The sequence below is a fragment of the Babylonia areolata genome, chromosome 9 (assembly GCF_041734735.1).
Source record: "Babylonia areolata isolate BAREFJ2019XMU chromosome 9, ASM4173473v1, whole genome shotgun sequence".
Taxonomy (NCBI): domain Eukaryota; kingdom Metazoa; phylum Mollusca; class Gastropoda; order Neogastropoda; family Buccinidae; genus Babylonia; species Babylonia areolata.
Window position 1 is genome coordinate 27,314,249 of NC_134884.1, and position 25,000 is coordinate 27,339,248.

At 46.0% G+C, this 25,000-nt stretch overlaps 1 protein-coding gene across 4 annotated transcripts in view; it reads left to right on the forward strand.

Annotated features, from left to right (window-relative positions):
- Positions 1-4,791: 4,791 nt before the first annotated feature.
- The window catches only part of LOC143286177 (uncharacterized), a 180,234-nt gene continuing 160,025 nt past the window's right edge, over positions 4,792-25,000 (forward strand). Inside the window, exons 1-3 of one of the 4 annotated variants that reach the window (XM_076593795.1) lie at positions 4,792-5,011; positions 5,508-5,537; positions 7,332-7,444. In XM_076593795.1, coding sequence (XP_076449910.1) covers positions 4,987-5,011; positions 5,508-5,537; positions 7,332-7,444 — 168 coding nt within the window. In that variant the 5' untranslated portion in view covers positions 4,792-4,986. The remainder of the gene's footprint in view (positions 5,012-5,507; positions 5,538-7,331; positions 7,445-25,000) is intronic. The other 3 variants (XM_076593796.1, XM_076593797.1, XM_076593798.1) reach the window with 3 other exon arrangements.

A 25,000-nucleotide genomic window follows, 5' to 3' on the forward strand; every position in this document is an offset into this window, starting at 1 on the left:
GGAAAATCGACTGAGTAACAAAAGACAGAAAGGAAGAGGGGGAAACTGAAATAAAAGAAAAAAATCAAACAAGTATGTAGCATTTGAGAATGATATTTTTTTAATCGAACAGGCTTATTTTCTTTCTTTGTGGTAGGCTTATCTTAATGCTTTTATAAACAAAAACATGTGGCCAGTACTGAAAAGGCAGGATGGAGGGGTTTGGGTGGCATCATGTATCAGTGTCAGTTACTCAGACAATAATTTCCAAAATGACAAAACTCCATATTTCCTATTTTACTGTTTCAACAGTTTCTTTCATTTCTCTCTCCAAATATTGTTTTGTTCCAGCCAAAGACACTGACAGACAGCGACACCATGTTCAACATTGTGCCGTACAGTGCGTATAGTGGTCTGTATGTTAAGTTTGTCGTACTGGCACATGTAAACTTATTAACACTACAATTAAAATATCAAAGCATTGAGAAATCATCACACACACACACATGTACATGCTCATGCGCGCACGCGCGCGCACACACACACACACACACACACACACACACACACACACACACACATGCACACAGGCACAGACATAGACACATAGACACACATACAGACGCTCTCTCTCTCTCTCTCTCTCGCTCTCTCTCTCCACTTTTTCAATATGTTTGTTTGTTTCTTTCTCTAATACCACTCTTAGCGAAGAAACGTAAAATCTATGAACAAGAAAGATTTGTGAGGAGCACAAATTCAAAAATAAGTAAATAAATTAAAAAAAGACGATTAAAGACAGGTATACAATAAAACGGACTTACAGTACATGCAAAATTATTTATCTGGTTAAATTGGCTTACAGGAACAAACAAATAATGTGCATTGTGAGGTGTAAAGTAACACCTGGTAGTGGTCGTACACACTACACATAAAGCCTATACACAGACCAGAACATTTTCGACAATCACAAACAAACAAAATACCATTTTCATACAGTAACATCAAGACAATGCACGAAATCGAATAGAATAAATCAAAACAAAACAATAGAATAAAAAGAACCTTAAAATTCGAATAAAACAAGGATAAAACAAATTAAAAACATGAAGTCAAAATTAAAATCGTAAAATAATCATCACCAAATATATTTTGGGAGCTGAATACAGCAAGACTGGCTGATACAATGATAACATCAAAGGAAACAACGTCAATAACACGTACAACAGAAACGACGAGGACAACCACCACCACCACCACCACTATGATTTCCGACAGTTGTTGAGTTTAACGACCTACTATCGGCTTCCGCCCTTAAAGGGGTATACTGTTCTGTGCTTCAGTCTTTGTTTAATCATCAACACTAATATCTCATAGACGGTCGTCTTATGACGTCACTCCACACATCTACACTGTATTTATTTCGGAGCGCTGACGGGACAAGTTTGACAGATGGTCTGCGGAGTCGACTTCCGGTTCAGTTTCAGTAGCTGACAACATGATGACATAATGCAAGGTGAGACCTCTGTTCTTAGCTTGCTGTGCAGGGCAGCCAACACGAGTAGCTGTTGCAGGACCCTCCAGGCATGGCAAAAAACTACCACGTGCAGAGATCGACAGTCGTGCACTCAGAAGCCAAACCGGAAATGATCTGCCCGGACGCAGCCAAAATCCGCTCCGTCCGTTACATGCTGGATGGATGGATGCGCAAAGAAAGTCGGTAATGGTGCCTGGTGGATAAAGGGTGGAGATTTTTTCCGATCTCCCAGATCAACATAAGTGCAGACCTGCTAGTGCCTGAACCCCCTTCATGTGAAAACGCACGCAGAAGATCAAATATGCACGTCAGTTAGGATCTGTAATCGATGTCAGTTATCGGTGGGTTATGGAGACAAGACAAGACAAAATTCTTTATTTTCGAGGACAATAGATAAGCACTGGCACGCTTCTTTTTTTTTTTCTTCTTTTTTTTCTTTTTTTTTTACATCCAGACCCCGCCCTGAAACAGGGTCTACACTACACAATAGTACATTCAAGTCATAGCATGCACTACACAATATCACATAGACTCATAAGCATTCACAACAGAATACTACATAAAAGGCATAAGCATAGTAATAATAAGAGACACGAAAATAGCCAGCATACATCAACCACGACAGAATCATCGGCAAATTGATGTTGGTCGTGTTCCGGAAAGAAAGAATAAGAAGAACCGCCTGGGGGATGTTAGTGTCAATGGTTTGGTGATACTGAGGATCGTTGTCGGAGAGAGTGGAGTCCTGGCTGTATGGGTGGTAGATCCATCGGGCGTTCAGAGGGGAAAGTCCTGGACCATTCCCGTTCACTGCAGTGGTTTTATACACTTCGGGTGATACCATGTGGCAGTGAACGATTGGCTGATTTAAACTGTTGGTGACTGTTATCTCTATAGGTGATCTTAGATAAGAGGATGGTAATTGTCTCCTTCTTCCTCTCGTTCGTCAGATGGACGCCACAGCCGTAGAGCTCCCGGGTCACTGGAGGTGGGTCGGGCTAGTCCCTCTTGAATGGTCCGTTGAAACCTTGTGAGATTGGCTGGGTTGCGTGAACGATCTCATGTTGTCAGCGTTAACTTTGCTAGGCGTTAAGGAGTTTCAGAAGTCCGTGTCATTTCTGCACACTTTGGAAAAATTCTTAACGAGAAGCAAAATTTGCGTTTCCGTGACCGCTCATGCAGCCCATCCCTTGCTCTTGAAGGTGTTCCTGAAAGGACGGTCCCTTGAATATTTTTAAAGATTTTAAAAAATAAGGTGATTCCCGATGGGGCGAACTCCCCTTCAGAATGATCACACACACACACACACACACACACACACACACACACACACACACACACACACACAGAGAGAGAGAGAGAGAGAGAGAGAGAGAGAGAGAGAGTTTAAAGTGTGGAGATACATGGAATTATGCACATAAACTGCATAACAAAACAAAACAAAAACAAAAGAGCATGGGTTTCCATTTCCTGACCAAGAAATTTTTCCAGTCTCCCATGTCGACCTTTGAGCAGACCAGCCGTCGCTTTTGAAATCTCCCTACGTGTGTTTTCGCATTAAGACAGATCATGTTTCCATGTGGACCATGGTCAGCGGGTCAGTAGGTGAGGGAGTTTGGGAGGGAAGTGGGGGCATGAGAACACAGATATCAAACACTTCAAAGACAGCAGCAACTGACACGACACCAGTTTCGTCTCATGGATAACACTCCATTGAAGCCTATAATTATCTGGTTGTCAATACTCCACCATCAGTTACAAACACAGTCCGTATCAACATCACAGGCTGGAGATGGAGGAGAGTGGTGACGTTGCCTTCACTGGTGCCCCAACGACGTCAAGGGGTACGTGAAGGTCAAGTTCGTACCAATGTCAATTGCCGCCATGCTAATTGTTCAGTTCAATTTCAGTTTTACAAGGAGGCGTCACTGCGTACGGACAAGTCCATTATATAAGCTTCACCACATCTGCTAGACAGATGCCTAACTAGCAGTATACCCCAACGCGCTTAGTTAGACCTTGACTGCGTGCATATATATTTGTATACTTATCAGAGTGGATTTCATCTTCAGAATTTTGCCAGAGAACAACACTCTCGTTGCCATGGGTTCTTTCGCAGTGCGCCAAGTGACGGTGCTGCACTCGGGACCTCGGTTTATCGTCTCATTCGAATGACTATACGATCAGTTTGATTTGCCAGTCAAACTTGGGAGGCGCTTAACAAACTACATAAAACAAGAAACAATAACCGAGAAAATTCAAGTACTCATGGCACTCCACAAAGTGCATGTTACATATGTATGCCTGTGTATATGAACCTATTTGCATATTCATAGGTAGTTTAATTATGAGGTATGTGTTTATTTATCTGTTTATTGTTGATTGATTGATTAATCTATAATCATGATTATCATATTGTGACAGCTGGAGCGAAGTATGAAGTATGTGTTTATTTGTCTGTTTATTGTTGATTGATTGATTGATTGGTTTATGATTGTGATTATTAGGTTATATGTTGTGACAGCTGGAGCGACCGGCACCCCGGCTGAGGATCGGGATGGCTGGAGAGCACTTCAGTGTTGGCGGACAGGACGACAGGTGTGGGCGAGGTCAGGTGAGGTGATGTGTTTTTGTCATGCAAGCATTCATGTGCAAAGTTACGTACACAGAGCCTGTTTGATTGTGTCTGAATTCCCTGTCTGGACTTCAGTTATTCTGTGTCAGTTTTATGAATATATTGATTTCATTTTCTCCTTGCCTTGAGGGCTGGATGTGAAAAAAAAAAAACCGAAATGAAATAAGATAAAATAAATAAAGGATGTGCATAGATAGCACTTATTCATTTTACCTTACTGAAAATAGTTCGATTTGTAATGGCAGGAATAGTCTCCCCCTTATTATGGTACCTGAGAGACTCACTGACACTTGTCTTCCTGGACTCCACGGGAGAGAACAGTTGTGTGTTGGTATGTGGGGTGAGGGGGTAGTTTGTCAGTCAAATTCGTTAAGACTGCGTCATACCATTGGGATTCGACTGCGGCTGAACTCTTTAGCTGTCTGTTCCACTGCGCCACACACACACGGGCCATGATAGTGGGATCAAAGTCAGACCGCATAACTGCCGCCTTTCAACCGTCACAGTAACGGCAAACGGGACGCAAACTGCCGCCCCTGTGTAACGGAGTGGTATCGTCTAGCCTGTCAATCAAAGTGCACGAGCGCGAAGTTAGCTCCTCCCCCTCTTCTTTTGCCAGAGCAGTGGTGAATGTGTTCTGGTCGCAAACGCACGGCGGATTTGCATGTGCTGTGTTGTTGACCATTGGGTTGTGCTTCACGTTTGGCTCTTCTTCCAAAACGAAGAGCGTTTGTGGATATTTTGAGTGGAACTTTACTTCTTTTGTTTGTTCAACCAAGTTTTGACTGTGTGGCCTTCAGATTTGGATACTGTCGGATATGGCTAACTTTGTGTGAGAATGGGCAAACTTCAAAGCAAACATGGTAAGACCCGCACAGCTCGCTCGCTCTCTCTCTCACACCGTTTCAGTCCTCCTTCCCTCTCTCGCTGCTCCACAGGCAGTTTGGGGTAGCAAGCGTTAAAAATGAATACGAGGGACTGCTTGCGACTTCTTTTTCTCTTCCCACCCACAAAGTTGGCCCCGGGTCGGGGCAGTTGACATTCCAAGGTTGTTTGCATGCCATTTGTTTACCAGTTGTAACCTCCCTTTTAACGTTTTTGTAAACCCGAGTAACCCGCCCCTTTTTGGTTCTGAATCGTCGTATCATTTTGATCGATGTGACCGTGTGTGTGTATGTGTGTGTGCGCATAGCCGTAGTAGACTGTTGTAGTGAAGGAGTGCGTGTGTGGAGTGCGTGTGTGTGTCGTCGTCGTCGTCGTCCGCTAGCATGCTTTGATGGTTTGAGTTTGATGCTTGCCTGTGCATTGGTTTCTTTTCGTTTCATGTGCCCCCGACTCCCCCCCTCGTGTGGTTGGCAGTTCGCAGAACAAGTCGAGTGCCGGGCGAAGGTAGGTTGGGGATGCAATGCCGTCTCATTGTGTGATTGGACCCAATCGATAGCTGTGAGGGGACACAGTTTTGTAGCACTTGACGCCAAGGAGCTGCTTCTCCCTTCGTTCTCTCCTCACCATCGCTTTCCGCCTTTCGCTTGACCACTGGTTGATGGTGTGTGGGTTCTGCTTACCAACACGCATCGCTGGACTGTCATTTCTCAGCCTCTTGTGTCCGGACCGTTTTTACTAAGCTGTTTATTTATTTATTTAACCCCGACAGTGTGTCCGTGTTTGGATTAGCATGGTTTTATTAACATCGTGGATCCGAAGAACTACAGAATAGCCTTTTCGTATGTTCGTTCTTTTTGTATTGTTTTTATGCTTTTATTTAAAAACATAACATAACTTATTTAAAATATGTGTACTAACAGATATACTGCTTTTTGTGAAAAAAAATCATCCAGTGTTTGTCATTGACATGTTCTCTGTGTGTGTGTGTGTGTGTGTTAATATTACTAATATGAACAGTAGATATATTTCTTTTAGTTTAATCTAGTAACTTTGATAATAGTTGTGTTTAGACAATATCTTTTTTGATATTCACTTTTCATATTTAACACCACTGCCTCATATTACACTTCTCTAAAACAAAACATAACAAAACAAAAAGAATTAATATATAAGAAGCAAAAAAGTATTGTTGGGAGAAACAATCTACAATTGTTTAAATGTCATCTTTTAATTCCTGGAATAGTGATCTAGTAAAAACTAATATATCTGAACTAGGAGGTATTTTTGAAAGATATGACTGACCCAAGGAATGAAATAGTTTTTCATATATATCTGGATCTATGCTTATTCACAAGTATCTGCCATCACTGCACAGTCTTAGTCTGCATAAAGTGCTGCATTTACACATGTTTATAGAGCTCACACTCTTACAAGTCTACATACACATCTAAAGACATTCCAAATAAATATAACTGAATTCTTTGTGGGTCTGTCTCACCTCCTGTATCATCTCTCAGGGAGTCACCCTCTCTTTCTTTGTAAGCAGTCTCTTTCTGATCATTTTCTTCTTCTTTTTTTCTCAAGTACACAAATAGCATGGAAAAAGAAGATAACTATAGGTGTATATACATACATGTTTGTATGAATACATGTGTGGAAGGGATGTGCATAAAAAATATTAAAAACAAACACAAAAACCCAACATCTTATGTACATGTATAGTATATATGTATTGATGTATGTGCATGCATGCACCTTAGTGAATGTGTCTTTGTGCGTACGATACAGTGTACTTGTATCAGTTTTTTGGTATCCTCATATCATGCACAAAGTGCTTTCATGAATCTTGTTGGTGCTGTCGAACACATTCCATGTGTCAGATTTTTGCTGCCAATATTCCTGTCATTTAAGTAAGCTTTGGTTAGGTGACCATAGATGGAGTAGAGGGCATGTTTGTGACAGTGTATTTCATTATTGTGTATTCTCCTCTTAGCTTTTGTTTACATTGGTATTTTTCCATAGAGTGTGTTTCTGGGTTTGCTTGCTGTTTGTCTTCATTTTCTGATTTTGTGCATACAGTCTACATTCTGTTTCGAATATTATATATAGTGTGTTTGAGTGAGTGTGACCACAATCTTCATTTTAAATTTACGGTGTGTGTGTGTGTGTGTGTGTGTGTGTGTGCATGTGAATGTGTGTTGGTGGGTGGGTACATGCATGCATGTGTGCATCTGTGTATGCATGTGTTTGTACATGTGTGTGTGCGTGCACGTGCTCGTGTGTCTGTGTGTGTTTCAGCAGCGGAGTGTTTTCTGGTCAATGCTCACCTCAACAAGGCCCTGGAGGAACAGATTTGGAAGAAGAAAAGTGGCCTAGACCTGGCCAATTATAACATGGACCAGTCCCTCTCGGTCAGTCCTCAGTTCTGTATTCTGTCTGTCTGTCTGTCTGTTGGTTTGTGTGCCCCTCTGTGTGGCCTTGTAGATGTGGCCAGTTAATACATGGACCACTCTCTCTCTCTGTCCATCTGTAAAACTCTATCCATAGTATCTGCCTTTCTTGTCTTGCCTTGTCAGTCAGTCATTCTGTTTGTGTGTCCCTCTCTGTGGCCTAGACCCCGCCAGTTATAACATGGATTAGTTCCTCTCCATCAGTCAGTTGGGTTTGCCTTCTCTGTCTTGTCTTGGCTGTCAGTGGGTCTGTTGGTCTGTGAGTGGCCCAGACCTGTCCAATCATGGACATGGATCAGTCTGTCTCTGTCAGTCCATAGAACTTAACCATCTGCCTCTCTGTTTCGGTCAGTCTTGTCTGTCAGTCTTTCTGTCCCTGTGTGTGTGACTGTGAGTCTAGACCTGGCCAGAACTTTGTGACATGGATCTGTCCATAGAAATCTATGCTCTCTGTCTCATCTGCCTGTCTCAGTTGATCTGTTTGTTGGTCTGTGTGTGCCCCCCCCCCCTGTTGGCTTGCTGGTTTGTGCCTGTGATGTGTGTGTGTGTGTGGTGTGTCTGTGTCTAACTCTTTGTGAGTTTGTCTGTCTGTGTCATCTGTCACTGTAACGGTGTAAGTTGTGGCACATGTCACACTTTGTGTTCTCTTAAGTTGTTCTTGTTCCTGTCAGTGTCATCTGCTTGGAAGTTCTGTTTCTCTCTCATTTATTTATGATTTTATTATTTTATCATTACTTTTTTTTTTTATTAGATAATATATAATAATTTAGTTTTTTTTTATGGCTCAGTAAATGTTTGTTCAAATTTCTGCCCTCATTTATGATTATTTCTGCATCTCTCTTGCAGTCTTACTTTCTCTGTGCCTATTCTGTCAGTGTCTGTTCCCATTTCATGCATGGGTTTGTCTATTCCTGTTCTCAGTATGTGCAGTCTGTTTAGAACTGTCTTTTGCCATTTTCAGTATACCTTCCTGTGTGTCTATTCCTGTTCTCAGTATGTGTAGCCTGTTTAGAACTGTCTTTTGCCATTTTCAGTATACCGTCCTGTGTGTCTGTTCTTGTTCTCAGTATGTGTAGCCTGTTTAGAACTGTCTTTTGCCATTTTCAGTATACCGTCCTGTGTGTCTGTTCTTGTTCTCAGTATGTGTAGAACTGTTTAGAACTGTCTTTTGCCATTTTCAGTATACCTTCCTGTGTGTCTGTTCTTGTTCTCAGTACACAGTCTGTTCTTGTCTGTATTATCAGTGTCTGATCCCTTTTTCAGTGTTTGTCTGCTCCTGTTATCTGTTCCTGTCTGCTTCTGTTCTCAGTGTCTGTTCCCATTTTCAGTGTCTGTTCCTGATTGTCTGTTCCTGTTCTCGATGTCTGTTCTTGTCTGTTTAGACTGTGACTGAGAATGTATACATGTGCATACATGTGTGTGTGACTGTGTCTGTGTCTGTGTCTGTGCGTGTTAGTCATTAGCGTGTGTATGTTAGCGTGTGTATGCATGTGTATGGATGTGTCTGTGTACATGTTTGTGTGTGTGTACATGTTTGTGTGTGTGTGTGTGTGTGTGTGTGTGTGTGTGTGACTGTGAGGGAGAGAGAGGGAAAGAAGCTAACCTTTGCTCAAGAGAAAAATCTGATCTTCTTACTGATTTGAAAGTAAAATGATCTAGCTGTCATTAAAATAGGTCGATATCTATACATATTAATGTATGTGTCTGTACTCCCTCTGAGAACTCACAGTCAGAGTCGAAGTTTTAACTGTGGTTGGTTGATTACCAGAGGCCATTTGCATTATTGATGGAATACCCTTGTGGCATGAATCTTACTTGATCAGTTTCAGATTTCATGATCAGTTTGCAAAGTCCATAACTGTACTTTTTGTTGTGGAGATTGTTGTGGTGATAGTCTAAGAATTCAATCCTATCCTGTTCTCTGTATAATTTCTTCTCCGTTCCCTCTCAGTGGTGTGTCTTCATCACTCTTCTACTCTCTCTCTCTCTTCCCTTTTGTGCCTTTCTCCTTCTCTCTTTGTCCTCTGATGGCCCTCAAACAAACATGCGTAGATCTGTACTCTCTCTCTCTCTCTCTCTCTCTCTCTCTCTCACGCACACACACAAACACACACACACACACACACACACACACACACACAAACAGACACACACACCTAAACATGTGAACTGTGTATTGTGGTCCGATTAGGGGTATCAGTCCGCTGCTGTAAACGAGGGGGGGATGGCGATTATCTGGGTATGTCAGAGGAAAAGAGAGATCTTGTGTCGTCATTATCCCCAGTTGGGCTGACTGCCAGAACCCCTCCGGACCAACCCCTGCTGCCATTGGCTCGCCCAATCTTCTGTCGGATTCAGAGGTCATGTGGTTTAATGGAGACTTCATCGTGTGATTTCTTCAACACTGAAGAGTTCATTTTGGTTTATTATATATGTATGCCAGAGTTCATCAAGTTTAGAATTTGCACAAAAGTCTGCAGAGCTCTGAGCCTTTGCTGAACTTGGGTGCTGGGAAACTAACTAGTCAGAGTCATTTCATTGTGTGTAATTTGAACTGACAGCCTTCACAAGAGAGGACCATAGAGAGGAAGAATGGGAAGGGGTTGGGGAGAGAGAGAGAGAGAGAGAGAGAGAGAGAGAGAGCTGATAGTTTCACAGTCTGGATTGAGACATATTTTATATGTTATATTTTATATTGAGCAGACCTGCTGGTAGTTATGACTCATTCCTACCCCATAGCCTTGACACACATGTACACAGTATACAAACATACACCCAGGCACATGTACACACACACACACACACACACAGCCACACACACACACACACACACACACACACACACACACACACACACACACACACAGTCACATGCTTTCTTAGCACATCACAGTTCCTTTGCATCAGTGCATGTTTTGTAAACTGCTTGTTCAAATGCACTGTGTATGCTCATGAAATGATTCATACATTGATGTGGAAATTTAGGAAGGCAGCCATGTGTATCTGAATTGTGTTGAAAAAGTGTTCCTTTTTCTTAATAAAATTTTACAGGTCTACAGATTCCATTGACTGATTTATAATCAAGCCATACTAAACATTTGCCTCCTCTCCTTGTACCTTTTTTTTTTTTTTTTTTTTTTTTTTTGCATGTTAAATGTAATATAGATTTGATATTGAGTCAGTTATTACCTATGATGGTCATCAGTTGTTGGGTTTTTTTTTTTTTTTATTTGCTCCCACCGCCCCCCCCCCCCCCCCCCCCCCCCCCCCCCCCTTCTTTTTTTTTTTCCCCCTAAGTTTTGTTGTTGTTTTTTTTTTTTAGTGTTATACTTTGATGAAATAGAAGAAGGGAACCTTGCATGCCTTGGTAACTGTATCTGATTTTTTTTTATTCGACTAAGAGAGCCCTGAAGTGTGACCTGAGGTGGCTCAGTTTTGTGTTTCTGAGGGAAGGAGTTGACTAGACGGGAGAGGAGGGGGTGAGCTCTCTTTATTGGGTGTGGTGGGAGGAGGGAAGGGAGGGAGGTGGGGGGGGGCATGAAGATCTACCCCCCCCACCCCCCCACCTGAGCTGCCATGAAAGAGAGGGCTTCCCTGACTTCAAAACCCTACACAGGAGGGGGAGGTAAGGCACACCGAGGGGGGCGGGTGCTTCCTGCCCCCCCCCCACCCCCCTTATACCCCCCAACCCCACCCTCTCCCTACCCAGTATCTCCCTCATGCCCCAGTAGTCAGTCCCATGATGATGATAAAAAGGTTGAGATCAGCTGCTCGGGGTTGGTTCAGCTCTCATCTAGTTCTGTCTGTCTGTCTGTCTGTCCCTGCACTCCCACCAGTATCTCTCTCACACACAGGTGCGATCAAAAAAACTCTTGTGGGTCTTCCTGTTTTTTGGGTTTTTGTTTTTGTTTTTAATTTTGTTTGTTCGTTTTTACTGAAAATGTGTGTGTGTTTGTGTGGGGGGGGGGGGGGGGGGCTGGGGGGGGGGGGGAGGGAGAGGGAGAGACTGTGTGTGTGTGTTTTGTCAGCGTGGGCATTGATATTGTGTTCATTCTGTGTGATTCATTATTTATTATTTTTTTGTTTATGACCTACCGTGCCTTTGTTATGGGCTAACCAGTGAACCTTTTTCAATTCTCGCTCTCTCTGTCTGTCTGTCTCTCCCTCTTTCTCTGTGTATCTCTCCCTCTCTGTCTCTCTTTCTCCACCCCCGCATCCCCCCCCCCCCCCCCTCCACCCCTTCCTTCCTCTCTCTGTCTCCTCTCTTATCTCACACCTGCAGCATCAAAAACTCACATGGTTCCTCCCTTATTTTGTTTGTTTTAAGATAACCTTGCCCCCTCAACACCCTACTAATACCAGTGCCACCATCCCTCTGGTACCTCATTGAAAAATCTATAGGTGGCAGGGACTGTGGAGGTGGGGTGGGGGTGTTTGTTAGCTCTTGCAGGAACCCTTTTGTTGTTATTGTTGTTGTTGTTGTTGTTGCCTTCTATTTCTTGTCACCACAAAAATGTGGTGTTTTTTCTCAATTACATAATTCTCAACTTGATTGAGACGTAATTTTCATTGTATTCTATTGTATCTTATTGATACTAATGATAGTATTGTATTTTATCCTTTCATATCATATTGAATAGTGTGTAATCATATCATCGAGTGGAAAGAGAAGAAAGGAAAGAGAACAGCTCTGCAAATAGTATTATAAAATGCCCTCCCCCTCCTTTATATATATATATATATATAAAAAAATTTTTAAAGCTAATCATTTAATGTAAATGAAAAGTAGAGTGGGGTCTGAATTAAGAGGGAATGCAAAGTCTTAATCTTTTCCACTTCACCTGGTCTGTCTGTCTGCCAATCTGTCTTTCTCTCTTTCCGCCTTCTTTTGTCTCAGTCTTCCTTCTCTGCCCAGCTGTCGCTGTCTCTCTCTCTCTCTCTCTCTCTCTCTCTCTCTCTCTCTCTCTCTCAGGTCTTTATGATATATCAGTCTCCCCCTCATTCTCAATAACTTTTTAACCTTCCCAGCAAATCCCCCCTTCTATGTTAGGCTTGGAAGTCCTGACCTCCGCTGCCATTTGAGACGATAATTCCTCCCCCAGCACCACAACTGCAATGGAATCAGGGGGAAGGAAGGAAGGAGAGAGGGAAGGGATTAAGGGGTTGGGGAGAGGGAGGTGGTGGGGGGTGGGGAGAGAAGAACGGGGGAAAGGGTCATAGGCAGGAGGGGGGGGGGGGGGGGGGGGCAGGTGTGGTGGTATTAGGGGCTGGGGGGATGGAGAGGTTGAGATTTTGTGGTAAAAAGAGTTTGACGTTTGCTGGCGGGGCGCAGATTTAAGACAGCACACACTGAGAACGGGTTATAGGGGTGGCGTGGTTCTTTCTTTACTACGGCTCTCTCTATAAGCCGCCGTGGCTGGAGTGTGATCACTATCTCGTCTTCGTCTGATCTGCCATTGTCAGTGTGCGTGTGGAGTCCGGACGCGCAACATCATGCCCCGTGTGTGTGTGTGTGTGTGTGTGTGTGTGTGTGTGTGTGTGTGAGGGAGGGAGTACGTTTTTTTGTGTGTGAGTATGTGTGAGAGAGAGAAAGAAAGAGGAGGAATGCGCGATACAGTAGTAAGTTCTCAGAGTGTGTGTGTGTGATTGAGTAATTATATGTGTGTGGAAGCGTGTGTGCGTGAGGTAGATAGAGAGGAAGCATAAAACTCGTATTCATGAATGAGTGAGAAAGAGAAGTGGAGAGAGAGAGAGAGAGGTGGGGGGACGGGGAGGGGGTGGGGGGGCTAAGAGGGGGTGGAATGTGGCATTGCGTGCCAAAAATTGAGTTATTGTTCTCAGTATTATTAGTTACGCTGGAGCTCCGTATGGTGTTGACGATTTGGTTCGGTCTGTTCTTCGCCCTGTAAAGTAATTCCAGTTTGATGTGTTGACGCTCTAATGGCAGGAGGGAGAGGGGTGGGTGGAGGGAGGGTGGGGTGGGAGGACAGCTAGAAATAGAATGGAAACAAATTTTGAAGTGTAAAGATATTTATATATGAAATTAGAATTTCTGCACTACTATGCCATGCGTTACAGTACACATCTATTATACACACACGCACGCACACACACACACACACACACACACACACACACACACACACACACACACACACACACACATATATATATATATCGGTATTTACAGCACTCTTTCCTCTGCCAAGCTCAAGGTCAAGAGGCGGAAAGGGAAGGAGGGGGGTGGGGGGGGAGGTTACGAGGTCCTGTTGGTGAGGGGTGCACGTGGCGAGGAACCCTGCAGGTCAGCTCTGGCACAAAGCCATTGTTAGCAGAGAGGACAAAAGTCGCAGAATGTTTAAGACGCTTTTATAGATCTGCCAATACAGTGTTCGTGAAGGCCTAGGTTCGATTCCCGCCGGCTCCCGCCCCGCCTTTCTCGCAGGTTTGACTGGGAGAATATCGAGCTAAGCGTCTTATACTGAGTGTCTGTAGTCATTCGGAAGCCTATGCCTCTCTATAGGCTCTTTGCTACAACTGCTACCGTTCTTGCGGGAGTTGGCCAATGCGTCTAAAAAAGTTGCGTTTTATACAGACAGTTCCATTTACCAGAGGTGTACAGACTCATGAATGCCTTTTTGCTCTCTTTTTTTTTTTCCCTTCCAAAACTCCAGATCAACAGATAGGGGGGTTGGAGTGGGCGGGACCCGCGGTGTTGACGGAAAATCTGGGCCTTGTCAAAGGATTCCGTTTGTCCGATACGTCCAGAGCACAAGGAGGAGGGAGGAAAGCTAATCTGCTTTACACAGAAGCTAGGGGAATAGAGTAGAGGAGGAGAAGTCGGGCGAAGAAGAGAGCGAGCGGCCCAGTAGTTGGAAGTAAGAAGGGAGATGGGAATCAGTCCCGGAGCCTCCCCGATTCAACACCACCGCCGCTAGAAGTCGTTCAACACAACATCCCCCTCTCCCCCCCCCCCCCCCTCTCTCTCTCTCTCTCTCTCTCTCTCTTTGTCTCGCTCTCTCTGTCTCCCTGGCTTCTTTTCTCTCTGTGTCTGTCTGTTCCTCTCTGAGTCTCTCTTGTCTCTCTCTCTCTCTCTCTCTCTCTCTCTCTCTCTCTCTCTGTGCTTGGCCTGTCTGTCTGTCTGTCTGTCTCTCTGTGCCTGGTCTCTCTCTCTCTCTCTGTCTGTGCCTGGCTTCTGTGTGCGTGGTGTGTGTGTGTGTGTGTGTGTCTGGCCTCTCTCTCTCCCTCTCTCTCTCTCTCTCACTCTTAGTCTCTCTGTGCCTGGCCTCTCTCTCTCTCTGTGCCTGGCCTCTCTCTCTCTCTGTGCCTGGCCTCTCTCTCTCTCTCTGTGCCTGGCCTCTCTCTCTCTCTCTCTGTGCCTGGCCTCTCTCTCTCTCTCTCTCTCTCTCTCTCTGTGCCTGGCCTCTCTCTCTCTCTCTCTCTCTCTCTCTCTCTCTGTGCCTGGCCTCTCTCTCTCTCTCTCTCTGTGTGTGTGTGTGTGTGTGTGTGTGTGTGTGTGTGTGTGTGTGTGTGTGTGTCTGGCCTATCTGTCTCTGACTGTTTAGCATTACAGTCCAGTCCAGTCCTCTGTCCCCCCGACCGACTTCAAAGAGGGGCTGTTGGCGATAACACGGGAGTACTATACTACCCCGGGTACCTTTACACACACACACATACACACACACACACACACCGAGAGAGAGAGAATCGTAAAACTGGCCGGGTAGGTTATATGGTGGTAGTGGTGGGTGGATCAAGGCCGAGTACTACGATACTACACTCGGCACACTCCCTCCCCCTTCCGAGCCCCCTCCCTCTCCCCTCGACCCCCTCCGCCCCCCACGCCTCCCCCCTCCCCACACCCTCCCCCCCCTTCCCTCACTCCTTCTGTATATTTCTCCCTTCTTTTTTTTTTTTTTTTGTTGCTCTTGTCTTTTTCCTCGTGGTATGGGGGTCTCGACAGACGGTTGTTTTGTCACCGTCCTAGTGGGGGTGCGTGCCGTGGGGGCCCTCTCGTTTGGGGAAGTTGGGGGAGGGGGGGTTTGCGGGGGTGGGGTGGGGGGGGGGAACGTTAGTAGGGGGCGTGGGTATAGAAGGGGGACGGACAGAATTAATTCCCCCACAACTTCCTTTCCCCCCCCTCTTCCTTTCCCCCCCCTCTTCCACTTTCCCCTACTGCTACAACCCCCCATACTTGAAAGGTACCGCAATGAATGGCTTGCGGGGGGGGGGGGGGGGGGGGGGGGGGGGGGGGGGAGGAAGGGGAAGGAAGTGGGGGGGGAGGTGGAGGTGTCGATGGACTTTTTGTTGTGGGGTGGTGGGTGGTGGGGGTGGCAGGAGGAAGTGTTTGTGTGAGTGTGTGAATATGTGTGTATGTGTGAGAGAGGTAGGGGGGAAGACCAGGAACTGAGGAAGAAGAATAGTATAGGGAGGGAAAAGGGTGTGTTTCAGCTTGAGAAGCCGATCTCGTAGAAGGGTGGGGGATGGTGGTGGTGGGGGTTGGGGGGAGGTTACGAGAGGGGGGGGTGGGGTGCGGGGGTATGTGAGTTGTGGTGGTTGGAGGTGAAAGCTTGTGAAGTCTGGAAGGAGAGAGAAGAGAGAGGCATTGCTCCGTTTCTCAGGGCATACACTTGTATACATGTCTACCACAAGGGGGCCCGAACGTCCGCACGAAGACTTTGTTGTTGTCCCCGACTTTGTGTGTGTGTGTGTGTGTGTGTGTGTGTGCGTGCGTGTACGTGTCTGTGTCTGTGTCTAATTGTCTGTGCCTCTGTGTGACTAATAGTAGATGAAGTATTAGTAGTGTGTACACGTGTGTGTGTAAGAGAGTGAGATGTGGAAAGAACTAGCTTCAAGCTTGTAGAGCTCTCTGACAGTTGAGGGGGTGGGGGGGGGGGGGGGGAGCCCTGATCACTGCTGAACTCTCTGGATCAGAACGTTGGCCAAAGCCTCAGTCCGGCGGGTCTGCCACGACGTTTCTATGTTGTTGGTTTTTTGGGTTTTTTGTTTTGTTTTGTTTTTTTGGTTTTTTTTGAATGAAGGCATATCTGTCTTATCTTCCTTCTCTGCTACATAGTATGCTTTCAGTCTAGAGTACACGCCCTTTTACTCTCACTCTTTTCGTGGTGTTGCTGTTGTCAGTAGTGCTACTGTACTATTCATAATGGGAGCGCGTCGATCTGTTAGCTGGGTCGTTTTCTCTGTGTGTACTGTGTGTGTCTTGACTTTCACTTGTTCTCGGGGTGGTGGGTTCTGTTTTGGGGAGGAAGGAGTCTTGTGTTGGGAGGGAGGGGTAGTAGTGTGAGAAGGGGTCTGGTTGGAGGGATGGTGGTGGGGTCGAGGGGTGGGGTGGACGAGAGTTGGGGAGATAGCATGCCACGAGGTCTTGCCTGCCTGCGTCTGTATTGATGATATGCTGCTATGTGGTCTCTATGAGTTCATGTATGCGTATCTGAAGAAGTTGGGTGTGGCGCGCGCGCGTGTGTGTGTGTGTGTGTGCGCAGAGTGTGTGTGGTTGTGTGTGTGTGTGTGTGTGTGTGTGTGTGTGTGTGAGCCTGCCTGCCTGCCTGCCTGCTTGCCTGTCTTAGTGGATATTCCATTACCAGTCTCTCTCTCTTGGACGCCTGGTGAGAGTGGAAGTGTGTTTGCATCATGCGATAGCTTTTAGAATTATCAGGGGGAATGTTAGGGTGGTGGTTTTTTTTTGTGGTGTATTTTCTCTCTCGATTCAAAACTCCAAACCAGTCCAGCGCTTACTAGGCTTGCCTTAGCCTGCCTGGAGTGGTCTCAGGAAAAATAAATTGAAGATGAGTGTTTTAAAATTTTAATCACACTTTTAAATGAAACAAAAATAGGAAAAAAAAAGATTCGGAACACGCAGACACAGACGCATACCAACAAACAGGCACACACACACACACACACACACACACACACACACACACACACACACACACACACACACACACACACGCATGCATGTGCGCATACACACACACACACACACACGCACGCACGCACGCACGCACACATGTGCTTGCACTGGTGTGCACACACGCACACAAACACACGTTTCCATATAATTATATATTATATATATACAAACACACAAGACAAGTGGTGAGGATGATTTTGTTGAGTCAAATGATGGTGAAGAATCACCAGGACGGGGATACAGGGGTGATAAATCTCAGCATTCATTTTCATATTACCTCTAGAGTATATTATATGATAAATTTACATGCATGTGCACTTTTGTGTAGACCTGAGGGCTGAATCAAGTTGTCCATGAATTTGCACCCCCGTGTCATTTTGCATAAAATTTGATGTTTTGGCATTACCATTGCATGGATCTTTTAGAAATTTATTTTTGACATCTTGACCGTTTTATATAGATATTATATATCATGTTATATATCATGAAATGCCGCCCCCCCCCCCCCCCCCCCACCACCACCACCACAGACCTGATCCTACAACTTCTGGGCATTAAAACAATTTTCCAATTTTTTTGTCCTATTCATTAGTATTATCAGCATCAAGGAGGAGGAGGAATTTTTGTTGAATGTTCCATCGCAGGTTCTGGTGATTATTATGTATAGACATTTCGTTGTTTTGAGAGGAAAGGAAGAAATCTTGTTCATTTTAAAACTTGAATGTTTTCCGACTTAAAACTTTAAAAAAAGGTAGGAGAGGAAGATAGGAGGGGGTGGGAAGGGGTGGGGGTTGAATTAATTTTAAGATGTTAGAGGTGTAAATATATATATATATATATCCCCTATAATTCGGTCACACAGTATGGTATACTGCTTCCTATGCCCCTGCTACCATCACCCCATGTGTTAAAATATTTTTATGTTTCTTTCACTTTTTTTTCTTTCTTTTTTTGTGCTACCTCTGAATCTCTTCCCCCATCCTCTTCCCTGCTATGCTCTTTCACTCGTTGCTCTTGATGTTTGTCTTCCACATGATACCTTTTTTTTTCTGTTTGCTCTTGGAGTGCTCAGAGAGAAATGAGTTCTGCAGCTTTTTTTACCTTCATTCGACCTGCTGTTATTTGTTTTTGTTGTCTTGTGTCTGGTGTTATATATATATATATATATATATATATATATATATATGTGTGTGTGTGTGTGTGTGTGTGTGTGTGTGTGTGTGATGACTCCTTCCCATGGCACAAATGCACACTTCCATAGATCTTGAAGTGTACACACCCTCAAACAACAACCAACTGAAGAGATCAGCACACCAAAATAAAGCATCTCTCTCTCTCTCTCTCTCTCTCTCTTTCTCTGTCTCTCTCTCTTTCACACACTCTCTCTCTCTCTCTCTCTCTCTCTCTCTCTCCTTCTATCTTTCTGACTCTCTCTAGCTCTTCTCTCTCTTTCCCCTCTCCCTCTCCCCACTCTCTCTCTCTCTCTCTCTCCCCCACTCTCAATCCCTCTCACTCACAAACCCACTCTTCCCCCGTCCCCCCCTCTACCCGTCCCCCACCCCTCCCTCACTACAACTGTACCAGACCTTCAAGATTCCTCCTTCCCTCCTCTTCCGCCCCCCCCCCTCCCTCCCTAGCAACCCCCCTTCCCACCCTACCCCCACCCCCCCAACTCCCTGACTCCTCTCTCACCTTTTCTTCTTCTTCTTCTTCTTCTTCTTCTTGCGGGTGAGTGTCAGTGGGTGTCAGGATGGGGGCAATGAAAAGACAGAAGACGGAACAGAGAGAACGGAAGAAAGTTATAATAATAATAATATGGGGAAAAGGGAGGGAAGGAAGGAAGGAAGGAATGCATGGGCAGGCTAGTGCTTCCAAGTAAGAGAACAATGGCAAGTGGTGCTGGTGCTGGTGCTGGTGGCCGTTATGACTCGATCAATGAGTTGCAGGATGAGTGAGTGAGTGAGTGGGTGAGTGAGTGAGTGAATGAGTGGTGCTGGCGAACGATGGCGAGGTAAAAGAGAGAGAGGGAGGGTGGAGTGGGGGGGTGGGGGTACTGGGCAGTATTGGTGGGGGGGGGGATGCAGGTGGTGGGTGGGTGGGAGTAGACGGATGACGGATGGATGGATGGAGGGGTTGGATGGATGGATGGATGGATGGCCTTTTCCTTTGGTCGTCCATTTCCACATCTTTGGACCAAGTGGTCTGATGAATCATCGTGACCCCCCCCCCCCCTCCGCCCCTCTCCCCTCCACCCGCCATTCACTGTTGAAGGGGTAATGTGGGTTTCGTGGGGCGTACGTGCATGTAGGTAAGGGATAAGGTGTGGGGTCCCTCTGACTGAGAGTAGTCACGAGGGAGGGGAGGGGGGAAGGTGTGGGGGAGGGGGGATGGGAGGGGGATAAAGAGGGTGGCTGAGGAGAAGAAGGGATTTAGAGGTCAAGTCAAGTCAAGATTTTATTTCATGATGGTTGAATAAGCAACAGTTGCTTTTTTTTTTTTTTTTTTTTTTACATCAAGCCATCAATGAAAAAATAATTATATAAAAAAAAAAAGTAAAAAGAAGGGAAAAAAATAGAAGAAAAAATAGGAGAGAGAGAGAGAGAGGAAACAAGCAGATGAAGAGCAACATTAACAACAAAATGCATATATATATATATATATATATATATACAAGAATATTGTGTGAGGTGTGTTTGTGTGTGTGTGTGTGTGACACCACACACACACACACACACACACACACACACAGAGACAAGAGAGAGAGATGGAATCGAAGGAAAGGAAAGGAACACAGATGAACGAGAAGAACGATGAGGATGAACAGAAAATAAAGAAGAAGAAAAAAAGAAGAAAGAAAGAAACGAAACGAAAGCAGTTAAGGAAGCTAACAATTTAACTCGTAACGAGGAGGAAGGAAAGAGAGTTCTGAAGGAAAACAAGGTTGGGCCTCTGTCTCTCTGTCTCTGTCTCTCTCTGTCTCTCTCTCTCTCTCTTTGTTACGCACGGTCGCACGCACGCACGCATTACACGCCCGCATGCGCACACACCACACACACCACACACACACACACACACACCACACACACACACACACACTGGCTGCAACGGGTTGTTGTCTCATCTATTTTCACGGCCAAAGAAAAAAAAAAGACCCCCCCACCCCCACCCTCCCAGCCCGCCCTCCCATCCCCACTTTTTTTTTTTTTTCTCTTTTCCAACGGAGAAAAACTCTGCTCAACCGTTCAGCAGATAATGCGGACCCCCATAAAACACGTTAGGGTTGTGACACACTATTGCCCCATTCTCACTAATGGCCTCACCTTCCTTCCATATTTGGGTTAGAAAATAAATGAATTAAAAAATAAAATAAAACTAAAAAAAAAAAAAAACAACAACAAAAGACCGGTATAATGCAAAGGGTGTGTGTGACACCCGGGAAAAAAAAAAAGGTAAATAGGATGAGAGAAATGGCTCTCGCTGCTGTTGTGCGCGCGCGCATGCAAACACACAAGGAGCTAAGCACTTGCACACTCGCGCGTGTGATAGCCTGCTCTCTGCCTCTCTTTCCGTCTGTCTTTCGGTCTCTGCCCCTGTCGCTTTCTGTCTGTCTGTCTCAGTGTGTCTCTGTTTCTCTCTCTTTGTCTCTATGTCCGTCTCTCTATCTGTCTGCCTCTCTCTCTCTCTCTCTCTCTCTGTGTGGGACTCTGTCGCTGTATGTGTGTGTGTGTCTCTCTCTCTCTCTCGATCCATCTTTTTCCGCATCTGCCCCCCTCCCCCCCCCCCCAAACCCTCCTCACTCCCTCCCTCCCTTTCTCTTTCCTCTCTTTCTCTCGCGCCCCCCCTCCCCCCGCTCTGTCTCTCACCCTTCCACCCATCCACCCTCTTTCTCTCTCTCTCTCGCTCCCTCCACCCCCCCCCCCCCCCCCCCCACACACCTCTCTCTATCACCCTCCCTACCCGGTGGCCTGGTGATAATGCTCCCGTCTCTAGCGATAGATCATAGGAAGCGAATGTCTGCTGGTTCGAGTCCCGCACCGGTCGTTATTTTATTTTATTTTTTTTGCCCTCTCCACCCACCATCCACTAGACCTGGAGTGGTGGTCTGGGTGCTAGCCTTTCGGGATGTGGCGATACACCAAGGAGGGTGTATATATATATTATTATGTGTGCGGGGGGTGGGGAGGGGGTGCGGTGCGGGGCTACTGTGCATTGTTCGCCGCGCTCCCTATTTCAGATTTAGAAGTGGGAATGATTTGATTGCTATTATCATCTCATTATTTGAAAACAACAACACCACCACCACCAACAACAAAAGTTTTTTTTCAGGTTTTAATGTACAAAGTGGTTGAATGCACACGCACGCACGCGCGCGCGCGCACACACACACACACACACACACACACACACACACACACACACACACACACACACACACACACACACACACACACACACACACACACACACACAAACAAACACTACACACGTACGGACGTGTGTGGTAGAAGGTGTTGGGGGGGGGGGGGGGGGGGGGGGCGAAGTGCGCGCGTGATAAATTTGTGTTAGTTTTTATATCGGGTGCAGGAAGGACGAAAGGAAGGTGTGGAAGGGTGGGAAGGGGGTGGGGGGGAGAGGAAGGGGATGAGTCATGAACGTAATATCATCATGGGAGTCTAGCAGTGACAAGTAAAGAAGAGAAGAGACCGAGAGAGAGATAGTGGGGTGTGAAGGAGTTGGAGAAGAGATGGAGAGAGAGAGAGAGAGAGAGGGGGGCGGGGCATGGAAGGGAATAGGAGGAGGAAAGGAGGGGGTGGGAGGGTCTAGTATATAGAGACGACGGGTATATATAATAGGAAGGACGGCAACAGATGTCTTGGCACCCTGCCGGGTCTGGCATTGTCAGTTATCGACACTTTGCCTCCTGCCGCGCCTGTACACCCTCCTCCCCCCCTCCCTCACCCATCCCCTCAACCCCGCCCCCCCCCCCTTCCTCCCTCTCCCCGCTCCCTTCCCCCAACTGTTCCCACCCCCTCCCACTACTACTGCTACATGTATACACCCCACTACCACGCCTTAAACCCAGCACATCCTTTACTTTCCACATCCTCATCCTCTCTCAACCTCCCCTTCCCCTTTCCCATCCTTACTTCGCCCCCCCACCCACACCACCGCCCCCCCACCCTCTCCTACCTTCCACACCCCCAGCCCCGCCCCTCCTTCACCACGCGTTCCCATCACCGCCCTTCTTCTATTCCCATCCTCTTGTGTTGGTGCTGTGCTCCCAGAGGGATAGCAGCAGCATGATGCCAGGCTCTCTCTCCATTCCTCCCCCCCCCCCCCCCCCATGCCAGTTGTGAACAATTGTCAGCGGTGGAAGGGGAGGATCGTGACAGGTCTTCTTCACACACACACACACACACACACACACACACGGCTTGTGGGAAGAAATTATGGGATTCAATGGCCATGGGGAAGAGAAGGAGGAAAGGAAGAAGAAACATGAGGTAGAAACAGAAGAAAAGAAGAAGATGAACAAGGAGAGAAGAAGAAGATGATGATGAAGATGAACAAGAACAAAAACAAGGAGACCAGATGAAGAAGACGAAGAAAAGGAGGAAGAGGAGGAGAAGAAGAAGAAGAAGAAGAAGAAACAGACCAGGCGGACCAACCGACAAAAATCGGTAAGGACAGAAAAAAGGGGGTAGGGGAGGGGTGTATGGGAGGGTTTAGGGGGCGGGGGGGGGGTGGGGGGCAGAATGAGGAAGAATCCTGAATAGAAGCAGATGTAGGGAGAGGGAAGAAGGAGGAGGAGCGGAGAAGAGAGAGAGAGTGCGTGGACAAAAGAATCTTGGTTCTTCATTGACATCTAAATTAGGCCCGTGATTATTGTTAAAAGGAAACCTCTCTCCCTCCCTCTCTCTCTCTCTCTCTCTCTCTCTCTCTCTCTCTCTCTCTCTCTCTCTCTCTCTCTCTCTCTCTCTCTCTCTCTCTCTCTCCCTCCCTCTCTCTCTCTCTCTCTCTCTCTCTCGTTGTAGTGGTTGTGGTGTGGTGTGGTGTGGTGTGGTGTGGCGATGGAGAGAGACAGAGAGGAGGAGGAGGAAAGTCCTGTGTGTTGTGTGCCAGACATGTGGCGAGTTTCGACGTTTGTGATGCTTCGTCACAATTTTGTGGAGAAGGACGGAAGGGGGGAAAAAAAGAGAAAAAGGAGAAGAAGAAGTGAAGAGCACATTACGTAGCGTTTGAGAAATCGCGTTCCGAACGAATGCTGTCGTTTTATGTCGTTTTGAGTGAGAAATGACTGAATTCATCAACTTTATTTTCGATTCCTGATGGACTAATTTTGTTATTGTTTCTGATCACCAGAGCCGTTGTTCTCTGCGCGCGCGCGCACGCACACACACACACACACACACACACACACACACACACACACACACACACACACACACACACACACACACACATACACACACACTCTCTCACTCTCTCTCTCTCTCTCTCACACACACACACACACACACACACACACAAAAACACATTCTCTCTCTCTCTCTCTCTCTCTCTCTCTCTCTCTCTCTCTCTCTCTCTCTGTGTGTGTGTGTGTGTGTGTGTGTTTCTTCGTGATATATATTTTTTTTAATTCAATTTTGAAATTTGTTCATCTTGCATTCATTCATTCATTTATGCATTCATCCATCCATTTATTTTTCTTGGAACAATGACGTGATAGTTTCTGCGGTGAAATCAAATTGAAATTCAAAAGACGTGTTCCTCTCATCAGTTCGGATGGACAATAATATCCCAAGCTGCACTCTGATTGTGTCGGTCAAGTGAGGGCAAGAACTGACAGACAGCTCAGTGCTATCATGATTATTATTATTATTATTATTATTATTATTATTTTATCTCATTATTATTATCGTTGTTGTTCTTGTTGATGTTCTTGCTAGTAGCAGTAGTAGCAGTATTTACTTTTTCTTCTTTTACTTATTTATTTATTTATTTATTATACATTTATTTGGTTATGAATTTATCCGGAAAGGGAGTGTTAAGACTTCGGTGGATGGGGGTGGAGAGAGAGAGAGTGTGTGTTCCCCGTGGTTGTCAAGAGCTCACAAAAACCCTTCTCATCTGAAAACACGTGCGTTTGTTTCGCTTCTCTCTGTCTCTCTGTCTCTGTCTGTCTCTGTCTCCCCCCCCCCCCTCTCTCTCTCTCTCTCGCTTTTTCTTCTTGTTTCCTTCTCACCCCTTTTCTTTCTATCCGAATTTTACCCTTTTGCTAGCAGGAGACACACACACACGCACTCACGAAGGAGCAAGAAGGGAGAGAGAGTTCGGGAGGTGGATTATTCATGAGGACATTACAAGGCCTCACGGGATGGCAATGGAAGGGGTGGATGGGGGGCTGGAAGGGGGGTGGTGGGTGGCTGGCTGTAGGGCGGGTGCGGGGGGGGGGGGGAGCGAGGTGTGGAGGGGGAAGGATGATGATGGTGGTAGTGGTGAGTCTGGCACTGTGACCAGGGACATAGCATGCCATCATTTTAGCACAAGTGGCACAGCATGCTGGTGGGGGGAGTTGCTGA